At 41.0% G+C, this 18,810-nt stretch overlaps 1 protein-coding gene across 1 annotated transcript in view; it reads right to left on the bottom strand.

The window, feature by feature from the left end:
- The window catches only part of WDFY1 (WD repeat and FYVE domain containing 1), a 59,887-nt gene extending 41,330 nt beyond the window's left edge, over positions 1-18,557 (bottom strand). The window contains exon 1 of the mRNA XM_036755709.1: positions 18,388-18,557. Within this exon, the coding sequence (XP_036611604.1) occupies positions 18,388-18,524 (137 nt within the window). The 5' untranslated portion in view covers positions 18,525-18,557. The remainder of the gene's footprint in view (positions 1-18,387) is intronic.
- Positions 18,558-18,810: the final 253 nt, after the last annotated feature.

The following is an 18,810-nucleotide window of genomic DNA, read 5'->3' as shown; positions in this document are numbered from 1 at the left end:
TGGATTGTAGTGGGAAGAGACTTGAGGCAGACAGTTCCACCAGTGGCTACTGCAACAGTCCAGGGATGAAGGGATGAGGGCCTGTACCAGAGTGGTGACTGTGTCAGAGGAGAGGGGGGTGTTGTATTTGAGAGATGTTGCAAAGGTGAAACTGACAGGCCTTGACAATGGGCTTGGAAAAGTGAGGGGCGGGGAAGAAGTGAGGAATCTAAGCAGAGTCCTAGGTTGTGAGGCCAAGGTGCTGGGAGGATGGCGATACCCTCAAGAGTAAAAGAGAAAGTAGGAGGAGAAGAGGGTTTAGGGGAAAAGATGAGTTCCATTTTGGACATCTTTAGTTTAAGATGCTTACTGGATATCTTAAGATGTCTGAAAGATAGTTGGAGATGTGAGAATGGAGGCCAGCAGAGAGACTGGGACATCACAGAGACTGTAATTAAATCTATGAGAGCTGATGCGATTACCAAGTGAAGCAGTAGAGGGAGAAGAAAAGAGAGCCCAGGACAGATCCTGAGTGTCACCTATGCTTAGAGGGTGTGATCTGCAGGAAGATCCAATAAAGGAAACTGAGAAGACTCAGACAGGTAGGAGAACAAGAGAGAATGATGTCCCTAAAGCCAAGAGAGAAGAGTATCAAGGAGGAGTGATCAACAGGGTTCCTAGGCTGCAGAGGGTTCAAGGAGAATGAAGATTGACACCACTGGATTTGGCCATTAAGAGATCACTGTTAACTTTAGAAAGAGCAATTTCAGTGAATAAGGTCAGAAGATAGACTGTAAAGGATTAAGAACAAAGTAAGAGGAGAGAATATGGAGATAGGTATCGTAGACCAAAAAGTTTAGCTATAAAAGTTGTGGGGAGATATGAAATACATATACACTCATTATGTGGGTGTGTTCATATACACCTATGATTATCTATGAGCAGATGCATGTAATCCCAACCTATTAAGAATGCTCAAACTCCTACATACCAAAATCCCTTTGCCAGAATGAGTACCCAGAATATATGTTTGCATATATATATATATTGATATACCTGAACATATGAGATGGGGAAAAGTTTGTACGGTTGGATAGAAATTGCTTGGCACTCCCCTGCCAAGAGGAAGGAAGGAAATAAGCATTTTATTAAGTAACTACTAATTGCCAAGCACTGTTAAGCACCTTACAAAGATTATTTCATTTTACCCTCACAACTACCCTAGGAGGCAGGAACTACTATTATCCTCATCTTACAGATGTGGAAACTGAAGCAGAAGTTTAAATGACTTGCCCAGGGTCAAACAGCTAAGAAGAGATAGAGGGTTGATCTACAGTCAGGTCTTCCTGACTTGAAGCCTGACTTTCTATACCCACTGAGCCACTGTGCTGTACAAAAGCATCCTCACTAAATGAAAACTGAAGCCAGACTCTCCAAACAAGAGAAAACAGTGCACAAACAGGGTGGTGATTTCTCTCACTTGGACTTAACATTTCTTCAAATATCCTTTGAACTGCTGTTTGTGAAAGAGAGGGTTGCGGGGGGAGGTCTGTCCCCACAGAGAGAGGACAAAAACTCTACTCTTTGGTTTCTATTTGTTTCCTACCACAAGCCTTCAGTCATATCTAGCTCTAGTACTAGCAGTTTCTGGCTTCTCTCTCCTACATAGCAACCTGCCATTTTAATACTACAGTTCTTTTTCAAAAAACTTATTATATCACATACAGCAAAAACTCAGGAACTTTGTGAGAGCAGCAGCCTTAGCACCAGATGACCTGAGTTCAAATCTCTGTTCTGCTACTAATGACCTGGACAAATTCAAGTGAAGTCACTCAATCTCCACTGGATTTCAGGTCCTCATCTGGACTGCAAGGCCTCTACAATTTGTTCCCGCTCTAAATGCATGGCCCTCTGAGACAGCAATGTAACCAGCACATGTCACAATCAGGATTCCTAGATGGCTCAGCTATGTGCCTTACACAGCTTTTGTAAACAGCAGGTATCCATGATCACTGCGGCATAACTGACATTGCATCATGTTTTAAAATGAATTCTCTGTAGGTAAGATTTTTTTTTTCAAAAGGAAAAGAAAAAGAACAGAGGAAAGGTAATGAAAACAAGACATTAGTGGTTTACAGGTCTTTTCAGTGCCAATTAGGACAAGAGCACATACCCTAATTCTAAAGTTTAGAACAGTTTGGGTTTTTTTTGGCATTTTGGTATTTTCTTTTGGAATTTAAGAATCCTAAAGGTATCTGATATGTACTGAGAACAGTAAGAAGAGCTTGGGTGCAATTATTAAGTTTTTACTGCTTCCCAAGTAAAATTCCCCTTTACTTGTTCCCAAGAGCAGCACTTCCCTCAGAAGACTGGTGTTCAAATGATACGAACAGCAGCTTTGTGAAAAAAAAAAAAGTGCTTACGTTAGTGATATATTAAAACCTATGCACTAAATATTAAATCATGCATCAAAATTCCAGTCTCAGGTATTTTTGTCTGGCAATAGCCTCAAATGTCTCTATTTTGCTCCAATCCTCCCCAGCCCAGAGCCCTCCCCACCAGCACTTGATGGTTATCTATGTAAAGCGTTCTATAGTAAAACTTGAGTTGGAAAATGTTGCTTGAATGCATAGAGCATGGCAAAATTACATTTGTAATTATTTTACTTATATTCTAACAACAACCCACCCTTGACTCCTTGGTCCCAAAGCTAATTACTCTTATTCCAATTTGTACAGTTTCTAAAGTTTTTAGCTTCTACAACTCAATATAAACAAGCCCTTCATCTTCCCTGCCCTCCTTTGCTGCCAAAGATTGACCTCTCTACCTCTCCTACTTACCTATTGTCTGTCAGTCCTAGGACCCTGACTGGTAGATTTGGTCTGACCCTCTACTGCCCTGGCCCCATCTCATCAGAAGTGTGCCAGGGTTGGGACAGACCAGCTAACCAATTGTGAACAAAGATCTCTTAGACAGAGCCTCACATGTAACAAACTGGAAGTATATACTATAGTATACACTATAGATAGTATAAATGGCTTAGGATTGACCACAACTGCCACTCTGCATAAACACTACCCCAGATAGTGTCAGGGTGGGAACTAAAAGTGTGATCCTCACCCCACTCCACTGTGGGGCTACTAGGACCACATGGAGTTAGTAAGCAGCTGGTCTGGAGCAGCTCAGCAGGCCTCAGCACCTGTACAGAGCACTATGTACCCTGAAGACCTGAAGAACAGTCAACAGGGCCCTGAAAAAAGCCCACCCACCAGAAGACAGAAAAGACCAACCCCAAGATCTCAAGCAGCACTATGATCATTTGGGATCTGGCTCTCCTTTAGGTACCTAGAGCCGACAGGGTCCAAGCCTGACTATCGCTTTAACCAGATGGAGAACCCATCTAGCTAGAACTATTACCCCCACAGGACCTGGCAAACCAGTCTACAAAAGAGAAGGCAAATTGAGAGTCATAATTTGGGGTAAAAGTACCAACCTCAGGGCATAAACCTTTTATATCAGAACAACATGGTGTGTTCACAGGTCATTCTCGAGCTCACACTGTTTAGGAAACAATCTACTGGCTTCCCAGGGTCAATGTGAATTTTAAATGAAAATAATCAATATAATAAAATTGAGGTCTTTAATTAGGGCAAGTGAACTGAAGCCCAGGGCACCTCACAGTAAGTGCTGGGGTACCCAACGAGAGAGCCGGGAACAGGGTTTTATATAGAGTACTAAGGCAGAGAGAATAACTAAGCGGCAGGTAGGAGGGGTTGGGCATCTCACAGTTTCACAAGGTAAGAGGTTTTGCCTAACAAGCAAAAGTCCATGAAGAAAGCTTGGGAGATTTACAAAATAATCAGAGGCTGGAAATGACAAAGTCTGGTCAGCCCAGACAAGGGCCTGGAACCAGACCAGGTCAGTTTCAGGCAGTCCTTAATCAACAGTGCTGAGTCATCAGGCTGAGCACCTTTCTTGGTTTCTCCCTCAGCCTACAAAATCTATATCTAATCGGTCACAAGGTCCTATATTTCCTTCTTATTTCTCCACAGTCACAGATACCATCCCTATTCCTCACTCTCAACATTCTAAACCCAGATTATTGAATCGGCGTCCTGGCTGATAGCCTTGACTCACCTCTTCCCCTCTAAATCCTCCCGCAGATAGGCTGCCAGGCTAGTCTTCATAAAATGTCACTCTCAAGAAGTCATGTTGTACTTAAAGGCCTTCCATGGTTCACTTTGCCTGCCCCATCAAGTCTAAACATCGCTACCAAAAGTTCAAGCCCTTCTGCCTATAAAAACTGATTATTCTCCAGTGACACAGCTTATTTCAGTTAGGCCCAATTTCCTCTGCCATACCCTATCCTCATGCCATCAGCCCTACCTACCTCTAAGATCCTCAGAAAATTGGAACTGGGAATTTAAAATTAAGTCTATTCCCCAAGACGATAAATTCCAGTGTAACAATTTGGTTTGCACGTACTAGACAAATGAGAAAACTGCCAGAGCAACTTTCAATACTATCTCTAGAATGTGTTTTCAGTTGAAATCTGTCTTTGTAATATCAAGGCTGGGAAAAGGCTGCTTCTTTTGGAGAGAGAATCTCACACCCACATGTGACCTTATTCCTCCACCCATCTGGCCTTAACACCCAAGCAAACAGTAGGTATTTACATACCTACCCAAGGAATGGCTAGCAAGCACTGGGACACAGCAGGAAGACCCACCAAAAAGGAATCGCAGGTTCTGGGCTCTAACCCTTGTTCTGCCTTCTTCTGAGTAAGGGGGTTTGGATGAAAAGGCAGGAGCCTGACACCTCTAAAAAGCTACATTCTGACCTCTCCCTCCCCCTTTCCCAACTATTAAAATTAAAAAATTTAAAAAATTCTCCCATAAGCCCTCCCAGACTAACTCCAGCACACTGAGGTCACTCCTAAAACTCCTGGAATATAACTCTGTTCAACCATGAGTCACACCATTATTTCAGATTATGTTCATATTTCTCATTGTCCTAATGAGGGTTGCAAAGTAGTCTTCAGTTGGTTTCCTTATCAAAAGTCAAATCACATACACAGGGAGGAATGTGGAATTCAATACATTACAGAGAAGGATAATAAAGAGCAGTACGTAACATTCTTACAGAGGCAATAAGAACACACTTCAGAGAAAGCTATCTTTAAAAGCAAGTCAGCTAGGTCAGGTAGGTGGCGGAGTGGATAGGGCTGGAGCTGGAGAGGAAGAGTGGAGTTCAAATGTGACCTCAGACACTCACCAGCTGTATGAACCTGGGCAAGTCACTTCACCTGTCTGCTTCAATTTCTTCATCTGTAAAATGGGAATAATAATAGCACCTGCCTCTCAGGGTTGTTGTGAGGATCAAATGAATATTTGTATAGAGCTTAGCACAGTGTCTGGCACACTGTAGACACTATATAAATGGGAGCTATTACTCATTACTTCTATTTACAATGTATATCACGTCAGATGCTTTTATTCTCTATCAAATGTAAGGGGCCAAATTAATCTCTAAGATTCCCCTCCCATACTTCAACTTTCCCTTTAATGTTTTGATCTTTATATACTGTCTCACCCATAGTCTTATTTTATTTTCTCCTGATGCTTATTTAAATCTTGGTTGGTAAAGGATGATCTTCCTTGACTCTGACCCTAGAGTATGTATTGCAAAATCCAAGAAAAATGAAAATGTTCCTCCACACTACATCACATGCTGCACTCATCTTGTTGGAAACAAAAGATCAACATTCTACCCAGAAGGAAAAAAAAAATGGTGATATTTCTTGCAGGTCCTAGAGGATAACAGACTTACGACATAAGACCCACAGGAGGCCCCAGAGACCTATTACCCACATTCTCATCTTACAGACAACAGCCAAACAAATGCTGAAGTGGATGTGGGAAAACAAGTGCATTAATGCATTGTTGGTAGAGCTGTGAACTAATTCAACTATTCCGAAAAGCAATTGGGATCTAAGCTGAAAAAGCTGATTTGCGCTGTCCCTAAATATAAATAGTGATTCTGCTTAGGTTTTGACTCTTTGGAGAAGATTTTACCCATAGGTGAGCCTATTAATTACTATGAGATTTCTACAGGAGGGCTGAAGAGCATCCTATGCTGACAAACAGAAATGAGGCTAGAAATAGATCTCTTCCTTTAAAAAGCCACACATGTGCTCTTAGGCAGGTACTTCCATATGTATCTCTCCAGGTTCAGGCAAGAAGGGAGCTCAGAAGAAAGGCTCATTTAGAATAGGCCTTAGAAAGAACCTGAAGGTCAGACTAGGCCAGAGTGTGGAACCTGCAGCTTCAAGGCCACTCTAGGTCCTCTAGTGCAGCCCTCTGACTGAATCCAAACCACAGAACCAGCCCTGGCCCAGGCCTTGTTAGTCATCAGAACTTCTGTCCAATATAGCTGACTCCAATATGCTCTGAGCTACCTTGCTGAGCCTTTCCAAAAGATGCTTCACAATTCTCCTGGAGACCCACTGTTCCACCTGAAGATGAAAATCCGTGTCCTACAGCAGTTTATTTCTTTCTTCTCTCCACCTCTTTTTTCATTTTTTTGTTCCTTGAAAGCTGAAAAATTCCTCTGGCCCTTGATCCAAAACAAACGTGCATTAAATTCTGCTTTGAATAAGTTCTGAAAAGGAGAAAACAGGCAGACTGAGTTCAAAAGGAAAAGACTGTTTAAAAAAGGTAGTTAGTTCATTGAGAAAGTTCCTATACTCACATTGGATTTTCCCAAGAACCACCTCATGAGCACGATGGCATACTCTAGAAAATCCAGAGTAACAACTCTAGATTCTTCCTGCGTTAAGCAAACATATCCAGGTGGCTGAAAAAGAACCAGGCTCCTACTCATGCTGCATAATCAGCCAAAACAATCCCTGACTACTCCCCCAACCGAAGCTGTAATCCCTAATTAAAGCAGTACTACCTTCAGTGCTAAATTTAGGGAAGCAGGGTCTAACTACAGTATTCAACAAGGAAATGCCATCTGCTCCAGACAAATGCTCTATATTTCAGAACAGCTAGGACTCTGATCCCATGATATCATTTTATAACACCAATGACATTAGGTATTTACTGGTATCCAAGCAAAGATCACAAAGCACGTACTGACTTAATAACAATGAGCAACAACAGGTCAGTTCTTTCCTGAGGTAAATTAACTGCCCACTGTACAATGAAGCCAACATCCAAAGACACACAGCAGAAAACGTCCTTGGTGAGGAATTATTAGGCATGAATCTTGGTGATCATATAAGTTTACCTTTCCGCCTAATTCTAGACAGCAGGAATACTCTCCCCATCCCCAATCCAACATGCCATTGACTCATTTTATAACTCTGGGCCTGTTATTTTATCTCAATTTCCTCATTTATAAAATGAGGAGGATGTTACTAATTTTCCTGGTTTTTAAAAAAGAAAATTAGATTTAAAATTACATACATGATTGTGAGAAGGAATAAAGTATTCTCAGAGGATTTGAGAGAAGCTCAAAGTTAACTAAAATGTTTTCAGCCTGATAGGCACAGACAAGCATGGCTCCCTTTTCTTTCCTTCAAATCACACATTCTTGTGAAACCAAAAATTTCTAGATCCAAAGCAAATTTGCTAAGCCTTGATCTGAATAATATTTAAAGTCAAAGGCAAAATAACTTAAAAAGAAAAAAAAAGTTTTAAAAGGCAGCTCATTCTGAAAGTTCCTACTACCGTACTTTTCAGAAGAAAACTATGTCTTGTATTTGAGACTCTGAGTTACCACCACCTACCATACATTGTGTTTTGTACAGATACAACCTCATAAAAATCAGTGGCTCATTAAAATGTTTTTCTTTGCTATTTTCTTTCTGCACAAACAAAAAGTCCCCCTCTGATGTCTCACTGTGGTCTACGGAAGGTACTCTGGGTTCTTGAAGGCTGTGCCAGGAGACTGTAAGTTCTGATATGTTCAGACACATTGAGTATTCCAAAGTGTCTGTTTTTCTGAGGACCAACCTAGTTAAGAGCAGAGAAGCTTATCCCCCAAACAGTTAGCACAGCAACTAATGAAACAAAGACCATACAAAATGGCTCTCTGATCTAATCAAACAAACTTTTGCAACTACAGTGATGGTGAGCAGTAATTATCATGCCATTTTTATTAACTATCAGTCCTCTAAATGTAAAGTCCTTATCCAGTGAAAAATGAGTAGATGTATGAGTAAAGGTAATGTCAATCTTAATATGTACTTTAAATGAAAACAAAAGGAATCAATCAACAAGCATTTATTAAGCATTTACTATGTGCTAAGCATATGGGCAGCTAGGTGGCACAGTGCATAGAGTGCCAGGCCCGGAGTCAAAAAGACTCATCGTCCTGAGTTCAAATCTGAACTCAGGCAACTACCCTGGGCAAGTTACTTCATCCCGTTCACCTCAATTTCCTCATCTGTAAATGGGCTGGAGAAGGAAACGGCAAACCACTCCAGTATCTCTGCCAAGACAACCCCAAATGGGGTCACAAACAGTTGGACACGAAATGACTGAACTAAAGCACTACGCTAAGCAGTGGAGATATCCCTCTTCCCCCACAAAAAAGCAAAAACAGTTGCTGACTTCAAGAATCATACACTAATGTTGGAGGGTGCACCACAGTCTCTACTTCCCGTTTCAATCAGCTGCACTCTTTTGTTTGTCTAGATGGCTAACTTTCAGAATGAGTGTATCGTCCAAGAAGAGACCTCAGAAGCCATCTGCTCTAACCCATATCTGAGCAGATATAGGGAGAAAATGATGAAGAAAAACAAACCAACAAATTGTGTGGTATGAGAAGCATGCTGCTTCTAATGAAGTTTCTAACAGAACAGAAAGTGCCACCAAAAACTGCCACTGCAAGAACTGGAAATCAAGGGGGTGGCCATCAATTGGGGAATGGCTAAACAAACTGTGGTTCATGAATGTGATGGAATACTCCTGGGCTATAAGAAATGAGGAGCAGATGAACTTCATAAGAACCTGGAGAAACGTATTATGATCTGATGATGAGTGAAGAGAGCAGAACCAGGAGAACATTGTACACAACCACAGACACATTGCTTCTGCAATAACTAACTTTGATAGACTTGGCTCTTCTCAACAATGCAAGGTTCTAAGACAGCTCCAAAGGACTCATAATAGAAAAGGCTACCCACATCCAGAGAAAGAATTATGGAGTCCGAATGCAGATTGAAGCAAACTATTTACTCTCTTTTTTTTAAATTTAATTTGATTTGATTTTTGGTTTTGTTTCATCTTTCTCATGGTTCATTTCATTGGTTATAATTCTTCTTTACAACTTGATTACTGGGAAAATAAGTTTAATGTGAAGGTATATGTAGAACCTATATCAGATCACATGCTGTCTTGTGGGGTGGAGGAGAAAATCTGGAACTCAAAAACTTGTGAAACTGAGTACTGTAAACTAGAAAAAAATAAAAATAAAATAATTAATTAACTTTTTAAAAAATTGTCACTGCATTATGTTGTTTCTGATCCCCTAATACTGCATAGAAGGGTTCTGGAAACTGCAAGCATGGGATTAATTATTACTCCACACACTGGAGAACAGCATTGTTCTTCTGGCGTGGCTCAACTACTCCAAAACACTCCAGCTCCACACCAAAATGGTATAGGTTGAGCAACACATCAGAAATGCAGTTCTAAAAATCTTTCATTCCATTTGGCAGTTCAAACAATACACAACCCTTTTTATGACGAAATTTGAGCCAATACTGGGATCAACACTTTCAGGGTACCACATCCCTGCGCAGTGACCCCAACAGTCATAGATTCAAGGCTGGGGGGGGAGGCCCTGAGGATCAGGTGACTGAGGCCAGGAAGTAGTGGGGCTGGGGGTGACATCCAGGTTTGCAGGCTCCGAGAAGATGGCTCCTTCTAGAGCAGCGCGGCTACTGATGTGCGTGTCACTGCCTCCATTCTATAGCATTTTCCCTGAGAGGAAGAGGTAGCTTCTTTTGTTTCCTAAGGCTTTGCCTGTCATGGCTAATAAATGACTGCTGAAGTTAAATTGAACAGAATCACAAATAGTTCTGAAAAATTATCAGATTATATTCTTTGGGGTCTGTAAATTCTACTATTTCTTTTCCAGATAATCCTAAGATACTGAAACAAGGCAACTCAATCTTTTTCTAACAGCATGTGCACTCAACATTCCCCTGCAGATTCTAAACAGAAAGGAAATAAACTACACATATAATTTATCTCTGGAACAATGCCTTATTTCTTTGAAACTTTGGGCACATATTTTTATTTCAGGGCTACTCTATAAGGACTGTTACTAGTACCTCTAGTCCTGCTTATAAATTATCTTCGTTAATCAAGTCTTTTTTTACTCTTCTATGCCAGGAAGAACAAATTTTCTTACTTTGTCACTACCACCCAGAGACACAGAGGGATATACAAACTCAGCAGCCTCATGGTTTCTGTCACACATCACCCTAAACAATACCATGCAATGTTAGTAATTGCTATGCTCATCCATGCAGGTACAATTCATGAAACAGCAATTTCTTTCAAGTTTTTCTCTCTGACTTATGATATCAAGGAAAACACCAGTGAGTGAATTCTAAGTGCTTAAAAAAAAGAAGAGAAAGAAATTCATGTTGAAAGAGGAAGTTCAAATGTACTGATGGAGGAAAAAGAAACTCAGCTCAATTTCTATTCCCTGCTATACTTCATTGAAGAGAAAATGAGTAGCTCACAAAGGTGAAAAAATAAGGAAGTATGAAGTCAGTGATTCGATTGCTTGTAGGTTTTCGGTCACTCAGCCTGAAATTGTTAGTCATTCTTATATTTAGCTTTGAATTACTCTGATGCTAAGTATACTTAAATGATCTCAACCACTATAATGGGTGACCCAGGTTCCTGTAATGTCTCTAGGAAAGCTAGATAATTAGTTTTCTGCATAAAACGATTTTTTTTAATTTGAGAGACTCCCTCCTGCTTCTGTAACCTCACTGCTAACAGTCATTTCTCTTTCAACATTTATTAAGTGCTTACTATTTGCAAGGCACTGTGTTAGGAAATGGGATACTAAGATAGCTATAACAGATCCAGAGTTCATGAAGCTCACAATCTAATACAGGTAAGGGAAAGGTCAGTAAATAACTGTTAATACTCCCGAGATCAAAGTAAAAAGGGAAAGGAACCTTGTTACCCCATACATAGCATTCTTTTTGATGATCCAGCCAAGGTCAAACAAGTGTTGAAGAAAAAAAAAGAGCAATGACCCTTGACAATTTTAAGCTAAAAGCTGTCTGAAACTAGTCATCTCTGCTTGCAGATCTGACCAGTCCTTCACACAGAGGCTGTCCAGGGTAAAACCAGTATGAGGTCATGTGGGCCCAAAAATGTCCAATCTACAATAAAAGCAACTGAGGCAGAGCTCTGAGCCAATAACCATTTATTGAAGGGACCTGGCCCCCTTTAATGAATAGGACCTCAGATGTACCTCATGATCGGAGATGCCCCTTTCTCTGGGGCCTTGGTTTTATAGTGTTTGGCAAGATGATACAGAGTAAAATACAGAATATCATTGGCCGACAGACCTATACCTTGACCCTCCAGAATGGCTGGTAGAAAGCCTCTACATCGGGAGAAAAATGGGTAGGGCTGATGGTCATAGTACGAGCAAAGCATGGGTGATCCGCTGGATAAGTGCTCATGACTGTTTCCCCATGTTGGGGGTGGGGGAGGGGGAAGAAAGAGGGGGGAATGAAGGACAGAAGGACATAAAGAAACAGGGGGATTTTCCATATCATTAGGACATCTTGGCCACATTGGGCCTGGTCACTTAGTCATCAGGCATAAAGGGTGGAGGTCTTTTAGTTAGCTTCCTGCGGTCAAGCAAGTGACCCTATAACCCATAGTTTAAATAAGTTCACTTGCTTAACCAAAAGGAAGCCAACCTTCTCTAATTCTCCCTAACTATAAAAGCAACTAACTAAATATATATTAATAGATGAGTGTAACAGAAATAATCACTACTCCTATGGAATCACATTAATCTGAAAAATACTAACTGGAATAAAATAGTGGTTAAATTAATCATTTGGCATAGTAAAGAAAAAAAATGGATTGGGCAAAGGACCAAGCTCACTAGAAAGGATGACATGAAATACCTCAGCACGGATGCTTATAAAACACAAATTTAAAACCTAATAAAAGCTGAAATCTGAGAATCAATTTATGGTATCGGACAGAAGTCCTCCGCTTTTTGGTCTTAGGACACTCTTTAAATTTCCTGAAGTCGTCTATCTCACACACAAAGCTTTTATTGATGTAGATTACATCTACTGATATTTATCATATTAGAAATCATGAACAAGTTTGACCTCTCAGATCACCTGAAACAGTCTCAGGGACTCCTAGAGGTTCCTGGACCACACCTTGAGAACCAATGGTTTAGGCTGTGAAAGTTATAGGCCCCTAGAGGAGAGGGAGATGAATCCAGCTGAGAATAGTTTAGGAGAACTCAGTGGAATGCTGCCCATAAAGTATGGATTTAATAAGTGCTTGCTGAACTAAGTATGTTAGTATTTGAATGGACCTTGAAAGACCAGAAGATCTGGATAGGTGGGGAAAAAGGAAGTCCTGGGGAAGATAAACACGCTAAGGAACAAGAAGATACAAACAGGAATGAACAGAGCAAGTTCCAGGAGAAAGACAAAACTGTCCTGACTGAAGCATCACATCAGAACTATGCTAGAGAATAATCTGAGCTAAGGCTAGAGATTGGGAGGAGACAGATTATGGAAGCCCTTGAAAAGAAGGGAGAAAAGAGGGTTATATTTGACATGGGAAGAAAGGAGGATCCACTGAAGGTCCTTGGGTGAAGATGGGGCATGATAAAAATGGTCAAGTTTATTCAGGAAAGCTGGATTAGAATGGAGAAAAATCTAAACTCCATGAAATTTTCTAGGTTGCTGCAGTCATCCAGGTCTCATCTGAAGACCTAAACACAGTGGTAATACTACATATTTCTAAGGAAAACGGACAAGACTCTAAATATGAGAACAAAGGAATGACTCAAATGACTACCGGGTTTTGAGCGTGGGTGACAAGAGACAAGGATGTGCTCACGAGATCCTTGTAACAGAAACAGAACCATCCTGAGCCTTGCAGAGATGAAGTAGTGAAAGGAAAAACAAGATGGCTACAAGTAAAATAAAACAAGCACCCAAACAATGGTGAAATGAACTCATTTTCTTACAGGTTTCCTGCCTTCCTGTTTTTTTATGCCCTGATTTCTAAATCAAATTTGAATGCCATTTTCATTGGTTTCATGAGAACCAAAAACACATTAGCAATCATCAAGATCTGGTATAAACTAACAACTTAGTCATCATAGGTTTCCCAGACCACCACATTATTAGAGCTTCCAACTTTTTTTCCAAACTTCACTTAATATTGTTTCTACTGGAGGTTTTTTTAACTGCAAAAATTTTCAAAGATATCTCTATGTAGCAATCATATGTAATTTAATAGGGAAAAAAAAGACATTCTAAGTTTGGTTTAACACAGATGAATAGAACTCTTAAATGATTTTAAAATATGCTAAAAGACAATAGAGACTTAGAAAATACATAAATGAAGTACAATGTTCTAAAATATTTGCAGCCAAATGGAATCTGTCTTTGTTCCACTATTGCCAAACAAAATTGGCTTTCCTGCAGAGACCAATACCCCAACAGCAATTTCATTATAAGCATGCTGATATGCAATCTGTGTTTTCTTTTTAATCAAAGTAACAGGCCTACAGCCTGTTATACTCCCTAATAAAGTCTTTATCTAGTTTACATTCCTCTCTTTCTACAAATGAATACCTGAATCTTTACTTCATTTTTTTTTTACAGTGTTACTGATATGTTTTGTTTTTACATTGCTTACATTTACAGATTACTTTGGCTTGTGAGGGATCTTTGACAGTGACCTCATATAAAAGTTCATGCAATATTTCATGCCTGTACTATTGCCCCTTCTCTGTTCTTGCTGTATTTTTTAAAATTAACAGAAATCTATTTTCTCTTCTCCTAGGACCTGTTAATTGCATTAATAATAAGGAACTGACCATGAGAGTAAACTTTATCTACTAAAGTCTCATGGACTTGCCTAGAGCAGAGGTGTCAAATTCCCCAAGGGGCCTGAACCATACCAAAATTTAATTGGGAAACGCTTAACAAAATAAATAAAAATAAAATACAACAGATATTGTTAATTTGTGGTTTTCTCAGTCAACATGCAGCCCCTGGGATCCATTTCTACCCAATGGCTTCTACAGATGGGGGAACTGAGGGGATTAGGAGGACAGCCTAGTGATTAATTGTGAGAATTGAGTGAACCACTCAGAGTCTGTCCTGTGACTCAATTCTGGACCTAGTTCAGTTCCCTTTCTATTCAATTATGGGTCTAATCCAACTTCTATCTTGTAAGAAAACTTTATTCAATTGTAAGAACTGGGGGACAGCTACATGGCATAGTGAGTAGAGCACCCGCCCTGGAGTCAGGAGGACCTGGGTTCAAATCTGGCCTCAGACACTTAACACACCTTACTAGCTGTGTGACCTTGGGCAAGTCACTTAACTCCAATTGCCCTGCCTTCCCCCTCCAAAAAAAAAAAAGATTTTAAAAAAAGATTTATAAGAACTGGGAGAAAATGTTAGCGTATTCTTTTAATTTTATTATGGCTGGGAAGCTAGACCACCTCTACTTGCAATTTAGAGACCCTTAACTAAGGACCCAGATTATGCTGTTCAGAAGCCCAGACCCAAAGATTGATGCAAAGAGTTTTCTCACAATTGTACATTTCAAGCAACCCATATGTCTTATCTGAAAACTGGCCCATATGTTCAGACAACTGAGGGGAGTGGGACACAGCTTTTTCTGATTTTGAGGAGCTACACTTGTCCACTCTCCCCCTCCCAACTTGTAAAGTCCCTAATTTTTCTTCCAACTAGAAATCAGATTTACCTAATGTTGTATCCTGATTATTTTCTTTTAATTGTTCTTACATAATTGTTTTTAATGTATAAAAGTCTGTCTCCCTCTTCATTCAGGGTCCAGGCCAAAGCTGAGGAAGGATGTCGGTCCTGATTTGTTCAGCAATTGGCATTCTTAGCTTAATAAATCAATATGCTCAGATGGGCCGAACCTTTGTTTCCTCAGTCATTTTCTCTTTTACCCACCACATGGAGGTTAAATGACTTGCCATGATTGGTCACAGAGCCAGCACGTGTCAGAGGCAGGACTGGCTTCCCAAGACAGCTCTCATTATATCACGAAAAGATTCTAATAAAGCCATCCAAGGAATAACTTCTTGCTGCTTCTCGACTTTTGTGACTGATATGAGCAGTCTAGTTTGCTACCTTCCACACCAAGAAAAAGCTAGCAGCCAATTAAATTCTTATGTCTAACTATTTAACTGTTATGTCCACTATATAGAGATACTTAAACTAGTAAGGCTATCGTTACTTATCATTGAAAAAGAATGCAATTCTTACCTAGGTGGCTTTTTATAAAGACAACTGTAGAACTTTTCGATCACCCTTTGCTTTTTTATGATGACTTAAGATCAAAAAAAAAAATAAATGGGGGGGTGGAGGAGAAGAAGTGGGCTTATTGCAATGTTGTCACAAGAATAAACACAAAGTCAGTCAAAGATTTTAGCACATTTCCCTGGCAAAATATAAATGACAGCTATGAAAGGAATACTCCATTGTCTGCAGCCACCTGTCTTACCAGCTTAATTATACCTAGAGTTTTCTAAATGGACCCACAAGCCTCACTTTCCAAGGTAACAATGACCACTGACCCCCTCGTGTACAAAAGAATTTAATTCCTATAATCTACTTTGACTGAACACTCTTTAGGGTGAGCTGGGGAAAAAAAAGATATTTTCTTTTAACTAAGTTGATTAAACCAGTAATCATAATCAGAAACAGGTGAATGTCTAGAATGCCAAACAAACTGATTACATAAGCTTTGAAGACAACTCCAAATGAATAACCTACCGACAGTGGGTTACAAATCTTAGTAGCATCTTTATATATAAAGAACAGGGCCTTAATGAAAAGCTAACAAATGATCATGAAGAGCTCTCCTTTATGAAAAGAGAAAAACACAAGACCATTGCACTAGTAGTCAGATATGAGTTCGAATCCCAATTCTTCCACTATTAAGCTTGTGACTTTAGGCAAATCAACCTCTCTGGGCCTCAGTCTACTATCTGGAGAGTGAGGGTGTTTTATCAGATGATCTCTAAGGTCTCTGCCAGCTCTTAGATGCTGTAATAAATATTTTAATTCCAAAGTCCAAAAAGTGGACTTTAAGTTCAACATAATTGTTTTACCTTTTCCTCAAATGTCAGTCCCCTAGCTTTCGTTTAAAAAAAAACTTCTTGCTGATAGAAAAATTAGGTTTCTGGGCAGTAAAGCAGAAGTTGCACCAAAAACAGTTCTGAAGAAATAGCAAATGAGTAGGAAGGAAGCCTAGGGAAATTAAGAATGACCAAGACAATAAAGTCAAGAGGCCCAGACCATCAATTACAATCAGAATTTATCTTATCTTCTCTCCAGCTTTAAAAAGAGGATCAAACTGTGGCTCAGTTAATGTTCGATGGTTCATAAGCCACTATTAGTCAATGAACCAAGTGTCAATGACAATGAGATTATAAAAAAAAAGAGCATGAAGGTACGAATTTCAAATCCCCAACGTGTGGAGCTCATTAAAAGATTGTCTTTTGCCTCAAGAAGCGATGGCCATCTAAGACAAAAGAAAGAACATCAGAATTAAAATACTAGTCCATGAGGCCACCGTTGCTGCTGAAATTAGCAGTTAGGTCAGCTGTTTATACAAAATATCCCTGAAAATTATACCCTGCCCTCCCTTAGCAACTAAACAATCACCATAAAACATTTACCACCATTACTGCCAGCCAATAATCTCAAATATTCAATAATTTACCAACAGGCAGGAGCCATGAAGAAGGCATTTTGATGAATTAATATCATCATCGAAGTACTGATTGGGTCTAAATTAGAATCTTACAATTTTGTCATCAATATTCAGGGCTTTCCCTTTTAGCTTCCTTTCTTCTTCCTGTTGCCTCTCCCCACAAACAGACCCCCTCCAAATCCACCGACAAAAACCGAACGAGATGTCTACTAAGTACGTGCTGGCCTCTGAGGAACGTTCAGATACTACCCTAATTAGCTTATAATCAAGCTGAGACAAGGCATAAGTATAAGAAGTTAAGCGTGAACTGAGGAACTTTTGGTCCACATCAGGTGCCAAGTTAAATAGTTTCTTAAGAGGAAGATTACTTTTCCGGACCTTTCAGAAACCTTCAGTGTTGTTAGCCTGTTGTTTTAGTAGACTCCATCCGTAGGATACCCTTTGAACTTCCTCAAAGAAATACAAAACCAGCTTGATATTGCTCCTTAAGTATTATATTATACATGTATTATCTTATCACTCGTTACTATCTCCTTACTTCTCCTTAACGCCTTATCTCATTTCTTTCTCACGACTACACGCGGCAACAGAGCCAAAGATAAGTCTTGACTGCCTAGCCTTAGAGCTGGACGGGACCTGGGGGGTGGGGGGCATCTAATCCCGAATCCTCCTCAATTTCCTAAAGGAAACTCGAATTTGAGAACTGAAGTTCTCAAACTTTAGAGCAAAAAGTACCAAACTGTCAATAATATCCTGCTACTGGACTACGGAGGGCAGAGGGGGAATCAGTCAGACCTGAGTTCAAATCTCGCCTCAGATCCTCACTAGCTGGCCAGGTCGTCTGTTGGCCACAAATTTTTCATCCGTAAAATGGAGAATAACAGCAACTACTTCGGATTTATCAATCTCCTAGGATTGTGGCGAGGATCAAACAGGAATTTGTAATATAAAACACTTTGCTAACAAGATAAATAAGATACTGGAAAGTCCTTTGCAAACCTTATAAGCAGTGCTGTTATTATCATTATCTGCCTTAGAGACGGAATAAATCTGGGTAAGAAATTAATCTTTTGGGCACTGGGGGGAAAAGGAAAAGCCAATGGAGAAAATACAATTGGGAGCAAGTAAAAAAGGACACAGAACGATTCGAGGGAAGGCGCCGGCGGGCAACAGGGGACGGAAGAAAGCACCCGGCCCAACCAGAACTTGGGGGCCCTAGAGGGAGGAGCTCAAGGTGCGCCCCCGAGGGCCGAGGCGGAAGCAGACCAGAGGGGAAGGGGCGCGCGGCCGGTCGCCGGAAGCGCGGCCCCGGGCTGGGGGCTCGGAGCTAACGGGAGCCGGGAGCCCGGGCGGCGGCGCCGCGCTCCTCCACCCCCACCCCGTGCTCCCCAACCTGTCCTCGCTAGCCGTGATCACGCCGTCCTCCTTGGGGATGAGAAGCGCCGCCGTGACGGCGTCCTGGTGGCCCTCGATCTTGTTGAGCAGGACCGGGCGGCTGCTCTGCGGCCGAGAGTGGATTTCCGCCGCCATCTTCGCGGCGGCGGCGGCGTCGGGAGCGACGGGAGAGACAGGAGCGTGGGCAGCGTCGGGAGTGACGGCGGAGAGCTCCTCTCCTCACGCGGACTGCTCGTCAGCTGACGGCTGGAGATCCTCGGGCCGTATACCAGCGAATAGCGCCGCCGCCCGCCGTATTGTCTAGGGACGCTGCGCCTCACCAAAAGGAGGCCCAGCCTCCTCCGGGCAGAATGTTCAGAAAACCTGTATTTTTTAAGGGCGGGCTTGTGTGGCAATGGGCTGTCAGTTACTGGGTGTGCCC

The sequence above is a fragment of the Trichosurus vulpecula genome, chromosome 4 (genome assembly GCF_011100635.1).
Source record: "Trichosurus vulpecula isolate mTriVul1 chromosome 4, mTriVul1.pri, whole genome shotgun sequence".
Classification (NCBI taxonomy): Eukaryota; Metazoa; Chordata; class Mammalia; order Diprotodontia; family Phalangeridae; genus Trichosurus; species Trichosurus vulpecula.
Note: the sequence above shows the minus strand (reverse complement) of the source record. Positions and strands in the feature narration are given on the sequence as shown.